Source organism: Acomys minous (genome assembly GCF_964271855.1).
Source record: "Acomys minous genome assembly, chromosome: 15".
NCBI lineage: Eukaryota > Metazoa > Chordata > Mammalia > Rodentia > Muridae > Acomys > Acomys minous.
In genome coordinates this window covers 85,252,073-85,263,032 of record NC_140497.1, presented here as the reverse complement: position 1 = coordinate 85,263,032, position 10,960 = coordinate 85,252,073, and the positions used below count along the sequence as shown (strand labels likewise).

General features: G+C 44.2%; 1 protein-coding gene across 1 annotated transcript; it reads right to left on the bottom strand.

Moving 5' to 3' along the window:
* Window positions 1-5,345: 5,345 nt before the first annotated feature.
* Window positions 5,346-9,950, bottom strand: LLPH (LLP homolog, long-term synaptic facilitation factor). The gene is made up of 3 exons (XM_084759867.1): window positions 9,806-9,950; window positions 8,621-8,832; window positions 5,346-5,703 (listed from the first exon to the last, which is right to left on the bottom strand). The coding sequence occupies exons 2-3, from the start codon at window positions 8,823-8,825 to the stop codon at window positions 5,534-5,536; spliced, it is 375 nt and encodes a 124-aa protein (XP_084615993.1). The 5' UTR covers window positions 8,826-8,832; window positions 9,806-9,950; the 3' UTR covers window positions 5,346-5,533.
* Window positions 9,951-10,960: the final 1,010 nt, after the last annotated feature.

Here is a 10,960-nt window from a genome sequence, read left to right as displayed (position 1 = left end):
AAAGACTCAGAACCCTTGGGTAGAATTACTTGCGGGCTGTCTCAATTAAACAAGGACCTCCATGCCCTTACCCGCCTCTATGTCTTACGCTATTGTTCCGGCTCTCCTTCAGAGATAACCCAGCCGGCCGGCCTCTTTTCAAAACATGCCTGGCTCTAAGGAACACCCATTCAGAGAGTTCTTCTTTATATTTAACCCAAATCCTTTCTGTTACAGGCCAAAACCTGTCTCCTCAGTGGAGATTTGGAACAGCTGGCCCCCATTCACTTCATGGCAACTCTTTCTTAGAGATTCATAGCCTTATAAAGAACATTCACACCGACCTCACCTAAGACGCACAGCTTCCTTTTTAAAAGACATTCCCTAATATTCTTCTTCTTCTTTACAAATGCCAGTAACCAACTGTCTAGTACTCAGACATCCGACACACCGCGCAGACACATCTACACTCCGGAAAGACAACCACCCCTACCTGATAACTCAAGAGAAGAGGACCTGAGAGTAAATCCTTTGTACCTGAGTTATTAAGTACCTGCTAATTTGAGGTTTGGGTTGGAACAAAGAACATAGCAGTGCTTGGATCTGACCAGGAAAGCCTAAGAATGACCAGTCTTTGGCTAACTTCTTACAGCTCTGTTCCCGCTCAGCAGCTATTTGAGAGAGCAAAGAGAGGCATCTTAGAATCTTGACAAATCGCACCCCATGTCGGACTCTCGATGAAATTTGTAACTGTCTTCTCCCCGTCACACATCTCAAACTCTTTCTTCTTGAAAGCATTTCTTTTTTCAAAAAAAAAAAAAAAATCTGGAACAATACAAAAGATCTTCACAGCTGACTTTTAGGAGAAAACAACATATGTGCATGAACATCTGTGCCTTCCCTGAGCTATTTTTTTCCTCATTATTGTCAAGAGAAAAGAAGTTTAGTGGAATGTTCCTGCATAGCGGCACAAGGCTATAATACTCCCTGTTGATTACATATAAAAGACACAAAATATTAGTTTATTAAAAGCAGCTTCAACCTCTGCTGTACAAAGCAGTCCTCCGATGGAACAGATTTATGAAGTAACGGCTGAAAGGTATGCAGATCACAAGATCCATGACAAATGTACTTTATTACACGGATCAGAGATTCCATATGTACAAGCAGTTACTGTACAATGATACACAACACCCGACTAAGACCACTTAAAGGTTTTTGCTGATATTGAAAACTATAAAGACACACTCTGAGGGTGAGAAAGTGTTTCATAAGATAGCAAGATGCCAAGTCAATCCGTTGCTGTAGGAAAAGCAAATATGTGTAAGCCTAACATATTAGAAAGCTATGCCATTCTTAAAATTAAAATTTGAAAGTCTTTACCCTATCCATGGCTTAAAGCAGATGTTTATAGCATTTTTCCATACTTTAATTTAGAGCTTAGTCGAATGAGTACCAGATTTAACATTAACAACATTAAGGAGATTTCAGATTTTATTCTTTTTACTAAAAAGATACTGAAGTCTATGATCATGGAGGGCCAAAAGACTAGAGAGAGCAAATACGTATAAAGTATTTTAAAACTTAACTTAAAATGGTGTTTCTGGGCATGAAGGGAACAACTTTCAACCTGAATGTTCAACCCAGCACCCATGCACCCTCAGCTGCCTCCCAACCCAGGGCCCAGGGCCCAGCATCCTCAGCTGCCTCCCAACCCAGGGTCCAGCATCCTCAGCTGCCCTCCAACCCAAGGTACAGCATCCTCAGCTGCCTCCCAACCCAGTATCCTTGTATCCTCAGCTAGCCATTTCATCCCCTGGCTAGACACAGTCGCCTCTGTAGACGGACTCTGTCTTCACAGTTTTCTATTCTACATTTTCACTCTCTTCTGAGGATAGCATCTGTGCTTGAACTCACACTTGCATGGCTTTGAGCATTTCCTCTTCAAACTGCCTAGACTCACTTTGTAGACCAGGCTGGCCTCGAAGTCAGTTTTTGTTTGTTTGCTTGTTTGTTTTTAATTTGGTTTTTCCAGACAGGGTTTCTCTGTGCAACCTTGGCTGTCCTAGACTCACTTTGTAGACCAGACTGGCCTCGAACTCACAGAGATCCACCTACCTCTGCATCCTGAGTGCTGGAATTACAGGCCATCAGACCCAGCTAAGCACTCAGTTTCTTTACAGTCAGGATATATCACTGTGTGGTTTAAATAATATGTGTGCTGATAGAGGAAGTGTGTATCTGCATTGATGTGACAGCAATGAAACAAAATGTGATCAAAGTCAATTCTCCAGGCATGGTGGTCCATGCCTAGAATTCTGGAAATCAGGAGGTTGAGGCATTCCTGCAAGCTTGAGGCTAGCTTCGTCTATGAGTGCCAGACTGGCCAGGGTACATAACAAAACCATGTCCCAAGAACAAACCAATAAACAAAATCCTATTGGGCTCCACCTGAGAGCCTCAGCTGTCAGTCATTATGGCTTCTACTTAGCTGTCTGGTCACTAACATTCTTGGCCTGAAGCTGCATTTGGACCAGTTGGCACATTTTTAAGGCAGTGTGACTTAAAGAAAGCCAGTCTGGCTTCCACCCGCAGGTTTGAGAAGGGTTCTATAAGTGACTTTGTTACTAAAGTGTTTTTTTTTTTTAACCTGACCCTGAGCCTGCTTCAACCCAGTCCCACGGGGGATGAAACCAAGTAACAAGCAGTCTACTCTAAGAGCACCTTTTTTCCTGGCTTCTCACTGTGAGAATGCATGCTTTGGAACTGCTGTCCCAGTTTTAGCTACATGACCTCCTGTGCCTCAGTTTCCCCAAGTATAGATAACATTATCAGCCTAATCATAGGCTTTTGGATCAATTAGATGAGTTAATAATTTTAAATTTATATTCTCATTAGCCCTATGTATGTTTAATCTCTTAAAGGGAAGAAAAATAGTTCCATTCTGTTTCTAATGTGTCCTGTAATTCCAAGTGATTTTTCTGCTTGCCTTGAGCGCCCCCTGGTGGTTCTACAGAAATTCTCTGGAAAGCATTAAAAACAAGTTTGAAGAGAGACGTTATTCACATAAAAGATTAAAGGACTACACTGTGCTTCTCCATGTATTAGCATTTGAGAGTAAAGCAAGTGAGCAAGAGCTTATCACATCCCTCAGCTGGTTTTGGAATTCTATCCTAGATTTCCTGCCATAATCTGAGATGGACACATCCTGCCAGCTGCACAGTCCAGGTATTCAGGGCTGTGACCCACTCACAGCAGTCATTGGTCCAGAAGCCATGAGGCCATGATGTGCTAAGGCATGACTCTGAAGCATATTTGGTAGGAGTGGGGCGGGGGGAGGCACGTTCATGTATGTGGAAGTCCTTGGCTAATACCACGGAAGCCTCTTGTCTCCCTAGTATGGAGGCACATGCTTAAGAGCCTGGCTTTTCATGTGGGGGCTGGGAATCCAAACTTGGGTTTGCATGGTAAGCATGTACCAGTGGAGCCATCTCCCAGTCTCTAACTTTTAAGTTAAAAGTGGAGAGACCAAATGTCACAAGAAACGTTATAAGTGAACAGCCTAATACCATGAAGAGACGGGCCCTGGGTGTGAGGTCAAAGCTTCTATGACTGGTTATCAAATTGAGGTTGTGAGCTACAGGAAAACACCTGCGAGCTACAGGAAGTCACCTCTTCAATTTCAGTGACACAGCCTTAACATAAGACCGTGACTAAGATAAAAAGATGGAAAACGGCTAACGTCTGCAGCGTTTCATTTCGCGCACACCTGTTTATCTAGTTTTCCCTCACGAAGTTATTGACAATAAAAAGGAATGGAGACTTTGCATGCATCAGCCTTCCAACTCCCTTTTCATCTGTCAATCCCGGGATCAAACCCAAAGCCCTGCACACACTGGGGATTAGTATTGTTACTGAACTACATGGCCAGTCTTTTCGTGCTGCCTTCAGAAAAATGCATTTTACTTTTAAATTACTAACTTTGCAATGAACTACTGAGTAAATTGAGGAGGTACTAGTTTTACATTCCTCCTGGCATTATTTTGTAGTTACTTCTACAGCATTTGGCCACATCCATCTTGGCAGTTTATGGTCTCAGGGCCAAGTAACCTTACTCTATTTCTTTTTTGTGTGTTTCCTGTGAAGCTAATTTTTTTTTTCAGAGCAGATGCAGAGGTCTCAGCATTCCTAGTATTTGCAAAGTCCCTGGTTTTATTCCGCACATAAGGTGGTGAATCTGACTAGAATGAAATTTCTGGTGGAATACTAAATTCAGACTAAAATTAAACAATTAAAACTAAGAAAGTATAGGGAGACAGATCCAACTGAATGCCATCTCACTGATATGTAGAGTCGGGTAGCATAGTCGTGCTAGTAACAGGTCTCTTCACAGGCAACACTAAGTTAACTAAAACCCATCAATGTTTACAGATGGGACACTTCCCAAGTAGTTAACTAAAACCCATCAATGTTTACAGATGGGACACTTCCCAAGTGGATATATGCAAACATATTTCAACCAAACATCCAGAGAAACTGATTCAAAGTAAGCCGCTCTGGGAAATAATACACTTTACTATTTTAGGCAACACAATATTAAAAATTATGTTAATCTGCACCTGTTAATTATTACTCTATGTAAATGTTAATCCTAGATTAGAGGCGTTTGGTTTTCTTAGTATCTGAAAACTTTAAAGATAGAAAAAGAAAACTCCAAGATCTGCACACAAAATATCTTTTATTATGAATTATAGAAGATAAAAACTTCAAGTAAGTACTACTTGTAAGATCCATTATGCCCTTTTATTATTTTTGTTTTTCAAGATAGGGCTTCTCTGTGTAGCCTTGGCTGTCCTTGAACTCAGAGATCCGCATGCCTCTGCCTCCCAAGTGCTGAGATTAAAGGCGTGTACCACCACACCCTACTTAACTATGCCCTTTTATTAAGGACTTCTCGTGTGTGTGTGTGTGTGTGTGTGTGTGTGTGTGTGTGTGTGTGTGTGTGTGTGTGAGAGAGAGAGAGAGGGGGGGGGTGAGGGAGAGAGAGAGAGAGAATGCAGGTACCAGCTACCAGCGAGGGCCAGAAGAGGGTGCATCCCCAGGAGCTGGTTTTGAGCCACCCAACAAGAAACAGAAGTTGAGTCCTCGATAAGAGCCACTCCTTCAGCCCCTTGACATGCTATTTCTATATATGACAATGTAATAGCTTTCTGTCCACATTTTGTTGGCATAAGTATGTTTTAATCTGAGGCACTGAGTATAATTGCTATTGTAAGATCAATTAGAGCCACATTAACATTCACAAGATTGAGATGTCTGATAATACTAAAATATTGGCAGTATCCAATTACAACTTCAGCATAATGTTCTTTCATCACACAAGTAATTTTATTTAAGTACTCAACAAAAATGAGTTATTTTTTTGTTTTAAACTACAGAATTAAGTCCAAACTAAAATATGAAAACAAATAGCTTCCGTTTAATGACAGCTGAAATCTGAAGACAGTCTGAACTCAACTTCTGTCCTGTGTAATACTCTCCAGTTTTTAAGGGTCTACCAGGCCAGGCCCTTCGCTGCCTTGGCTTTGCTTTTCCCCCGCTTTTTTTCTCTCTTTGCCCTCAGTCTTTTTCTCTGCCTCTGGTTCATCCACACTGGGTACTGGCCATGCTGGTCTAGAAGTGTCTTTTTATTCCTTTTAATTTCAGTCTCCATCTTCATGTCATCTAAATTAAAAACAATAATGCAAAGCTATTAACATTCAAACATGAAAAAGAACCACATAAAAACACATGAATGCAGTGGGAACATCAGAACTACATGTAGTGGGGGGGGGCAGGGTAAGGAGAACATGTTTTACAGCATCCCTTGAAACCTTAAAATGAAGCACAATCAACGTGTTGCTGCGTGTTCCCACATCCATTTGTGTATGCATGTAAGTGCAGGTGCCTGAGGAGGAAAGACTGATGTGCCGTCAGGGCCCTGGAGCTGGAGCTACAGTCAGCTGAACCACCTGACACAGGTGCTAGGAAGTGAGCTCTGCAAGAGCTCCTGGTGCTGAGCCGTCTCTTCAGCACTGAAAATTACCATCTTAGGCAGCACGTGAAAGAATATGATTTGCATTCTGAAAAGATCAAGATGCTGACATAGAAATAAGAAAGGAGGAAGAACAGAGAGAGAGGTAGAAAGGCTAGCATCAAGGCATGGACAGAAACTTCTGGCCATCACATTCTGATAGAGCAAGCAACACTTTGGTTTAGACAGAGGATGCAGAAGACTGCATGTGTTGGCCTGTGGACCTGGCTGGGCAGCTGCAATGGGGGCATGAAGAGACACACAGGCTTGAGAGCAGAGGCAGTGAGCTTTCCTGATGTGACTGAGGAGCAAGACCCCCCTCACCCTCACTTCTCTTCCCACCTGGAGGGCATCAACTCCCTGTCCAGGCAGAAAGGGAGAGGACTCTTCTCTAAAGATCCTGAGAAAAAAGAAGAGGCCTGGACTCTAAGAAAGGAGATAGCCTAAGAGAACCTGGAGGCACCGCGGGTATCCCACAAGTCTCCATGCTGACGCACTCCTATCCCACAATCCTAATGTGTCCTCCACCACACAAGATGCTTCCAGTCCTTTTAGTATCACTCTTAAATACCAACAACCTGCCCCAGGCATCTGAGGACAGTATCAGACATGCATGAAGGGAAGCAAGGGTGAGAGCAAGGTGTTAGGACTCGAGAGAAAACAAACAACACACACATTTCTGTTCAAATTTCAGAAGCAAGCAATACCCCTAATAAGATGAAAATAGATACCCATTAAGAGCAGGAAGATGTAAAGTAAGAATAGTCAAAGTTAAAAATAAAACAGTTTTGGAAGTGGAAAAATATAATAGTATACTAAGATACTACAAGATAAAATGAAGAAAATTAGGGGACACAAAAGAAGCCAGGTGCAGTGCTCTACGACTGTAATCCCAGCACTCAGGAAGGCAGAGGCTGGTGGAGCTCAGTGAATTTGAGGCCAGCCTGGTCTGCACAGTGAGTCCAGGACAGCCAAGGCTACACAAAGAAACCTTGCCTGGAAAAAACTAAAAGAAAAAGTAAAAAAAAAAATCAACTCAAGGGTGCACAGGCACCTGTTGCCCAGAAGTTATAAAGAATGGTTAGAACTCATAGACAGAAGCAATCTAATTTTAAATACAGGCAAAGGACTTAAATTGCAATGACATTATTTCATACATATGGTGACAAAAAAAGAAAAAGTAAGTGTATGCATTGGTAGGAGGACTACAGTGTGTTTGGGCTAGTGCAGAAAATAAAAGAATTTCCGTATGACTCATACCCCAAAGCACTGAAAATGGGTATTAAAACAATAACTTGGACACTAAGACTTACTAGACCCATCACAGAAGTGTGCACGTGACCTGGATGCCAAGTAACGGCGGGCAAGTAAAATGCAATGTATACAACAAGCTAGCATTCAGTCTTTAAAAGGAAGTGGAAGCACAGGCCAAAATATGAAACTCAAAGAGGAGACATTAAGCTAGAAAAGCAGTGCACAAAAGATCACATACTGTATGACTCCACTTATAGGCCACAGCCCAAACAGGAACTCTATTAGTAGCTGTCAGTCTTGGGGCTGGAGAACAAGGGAGAAAAACTACCAAATGGGTACAGTGTTAAAGAGATGAAAATGTTTTGGATCCAGAGGTGATGGTTGCAAAGCATCATGCTTGTACTTAAAGGTCACTCCGGTCAGGATGAAAGCGGCCGACACCGTTTTAGATTAAGGCAGTGAGGAAGAGCCGATGAGCAGAGGCGGCGTGTGTGCGATGAAGGGGCCCAGCAAGCTGAACTCTTTCAGATCTCTCAAGGCAGCTGAGTCAAAGCAGACTGACAGAAAGGAGAGCAGTGAAGAGGAGGCCTTTCTCTTTGGAAGAACGGGATGCTAACATCTGTAGAGCACTGGTCTGTCTCCTTGGCCTTAAAGGCACAGACACACGTCTGTCTATCTTAGGTGGCTATTGCGGGTGCTTCACTTAGTTTGCTACCAAATCCAGGCTATTGCGGTGTGAAAAACAAACAGGCATTTCTTTGCTGAAACCAGCATTGTATATTGCCTTCAAATTTAGACCATGTCATATGTATAGAGTGAGGGCATGACTACTCCAAGGTATGGCTGAAGGGAGGGTTTTTATTGTAGATGTGGGGGAAAGTAGAGCCAGAGGCATCTGGAAAAGTCCAGAGCAGAGAAAAAGTAGTAGATTAAACATGGCCAACAGACTGACCCGGGCCATGAGAGTGGGGGTGGGTGGGAAAGGAACAGGAGAAAGGGGACTAAAGGAGATTTCCAGAGAGGAGCAAGAGAGAGCCAAGAGCCAAGAGCATCAAGAAGAAGAGAAGACATGGCTCAAATGTCAGGATTGAGACTGGAGAAAGGGAAGCCCATGACGTGGACAAGTTTCGAGGGCGAGGTGAGAAGAGCCCAGAGGGGCCCGGATGCACGCATGGACTTGGGTCTCTAATGGGCCCCACAGTTAGCCATCTGTCCTCAGTTTCCTCTGGACCTGACATGAGGGGCAAGTAGAGATGGGTAGAAAACAGTTTACAAATTTGTTTTGAAGTATGTAAATTAAGCACCTATGCTCACCCTTTTCATCATCGGCTCCACACTGCTTTTTCTCCTGGCACTGTTTGGGTACCACCACAGTTGCTATTTCGCCAACATCCTTCATTAAAACATCACCATCAACTTTGAGAATACTTTTAAGTCTGTTGAGCTCCCTTGGGGCGTTCTTTTTTCTCTTTTCGGCACGCATCTTCCTTTTCCACTTACTGCGTAAGCTTTTAGCCATGCTTTACCTGGTAGTTAAAAAAAAAACCTGCAAACAAAAGAAAGTTTACTATTTATACCCTTGAATATCAAGGAAATGGCTGGGCAGCCATCTCTTCAGAACTGGAACAAATGGAAGATAATCTACGAAGCCTTCACGCTTAGCTTATGTGAGAATCAATGCAGATCCTACTGTGATTAAGTACAAAAATGTCAGGCCTTCTTACATCAGTGACAAATTATAAGCCAAGCCATTCTCAAAGCTGCTCAGTGGGTACAGAAAGCTAACACAACTGCCTTAGAGTTACCTACTGCCCTCCTGTTTTTGTGCCATCTGACAGTCCTAAATCCTTCGCCAAGTGTTCAGTGTAAACTTTTAAAAGCTTAGCGCATAGGCTTCTCCCCTTGTGTGTTCAGGCATCAATGTTCACCCCTCTACACTGGGGCCTCCTTCAACTTCCATCTCTCTCCAGCCTCACACGCAAGCTCCAGTTGGCGCCAGCATAAAGCCCACACAACGCCCAATTCAGTAACTTCAAAGTTCACTGTTCCTGTGTCTGGAAATTGCTCTCCTCAAGGCTTGCTCTTTTCCTCAGACTCCTGGGTCCACTCCTCCCTACTAGATGCTTGCTGTTTCAACCCGAAGCTACCGTCGCCATCAGCGAGCTGCAGAGTTAAGGTCTTAACTCGCCACTGGATCCCTCGGGGCCACCGCTTTGCAAACAGGATAGGTTATGTGAACCGTGGGGTGGCCAGCAACCACCGGTTGCCTAAAACCACCCGAACTCTGCGTGGAGTGTTGCCGCGCCCCACTCTGCCGGTCAAAGTTTGCCCGAGCTCCGCTAAGCCACAGCACCGGGAGAGCCTGGCGCCGCCATGAGCATCCCGGGCCTCGCCCTCCCAAGCCCTGCACAGTCAGGCCGCGGCCAGGGTTCGCCGCGGAGGAAGGGTCCGATGCCAATCCTCCACGCCGCGAAGTGAGCCCAAACCCCGGCAACTTACCGGAGAAACACGACCACACACCACGCGTGGGACGCCAACCGGAAGCCCTGTACTTCCGGCTTCCGTCCAAGGCGGGCGCAAGGCATGCCGGGAATCCTGGAGGCGCGGTCTTTGGAAGAGAGGGTAGCCGAGTAGCTCTCCCTGGGACCCTGGAGCTCTGCTGGTCCGTTACAGAAGATATATTATGTTTGGAGAAAGCAGAAGGGATATCTATCCTGCCATTCTCAAAGCCTCGGATAGGTCCAGCCCGGCCGGGGCACTGCCTGTAACAGCCTCATCGACACAGCATGCCCAAGGGATTGATTGCTCGGCTCTGAATCATAGAGCAATTGCTGAGGTTTTTATTTGCAGTCGACAAATTTTCCCATTTCGTCTGAGGATCCCAGGACGTACGCGGATGTGCGAATTTATCAATGTGTACAATCTAAATATGTCAAATCTACTGTATGCTAATTATATTTAAAAGCTGTCGCCCAACTCAGAAAATAATCCTCCTCTACCCCGAAGTGTTTAAAGGGCAAAATGAGCTACAACAATCGGTGTTGCTCTGTTTACACCATTACAGACCTGAGACAAAGCCGAGACTAGAGTGACTGAGCTTACAAAAATGTTTGGTTTTGTATGTGCTTCTGATTGCTCAGGCTATCGGGAGACACATCTCTTTAACATTTGTGAAAGATACGGGTATCTTAGGGCCTAGATAGTACCTCAGTAATTGATCTTCAGTAGGCGACTAAGCGACAGATGTTAACTACCCGGTCATACCTGCAAGCAGTGTTTTCTACAGATCACAGCATACTGCAAAACCACAGAACTGTCTCTAAGGATTTATTTTTACATGTATTGAGTATTTTGTCTGAGTATGTATATGCACCACATGTGCACTTGGTGCCAGCGGAGGCCAAAAGAGGACATCTCAACCCTTGGAACTGGAGTTGCTGTTGGTGTGGGTCACCTTGAGAGTGCTGGGGACTGAACCCAGGCCTTCTGCCAGAGCAGCACTGAACCTTGTCTCCAGCTCCCAGGAGTTAACTTTAATGTTGGCTTATGAGAGTCCTGTTTGGTTGCTAGCAGAGCTGTGTCTTCTTGAAGACATCGTGCGCAGTACAGCAAGTTTTGAGGTTTTTTACCACAGGCAAAACACATGACATTAGA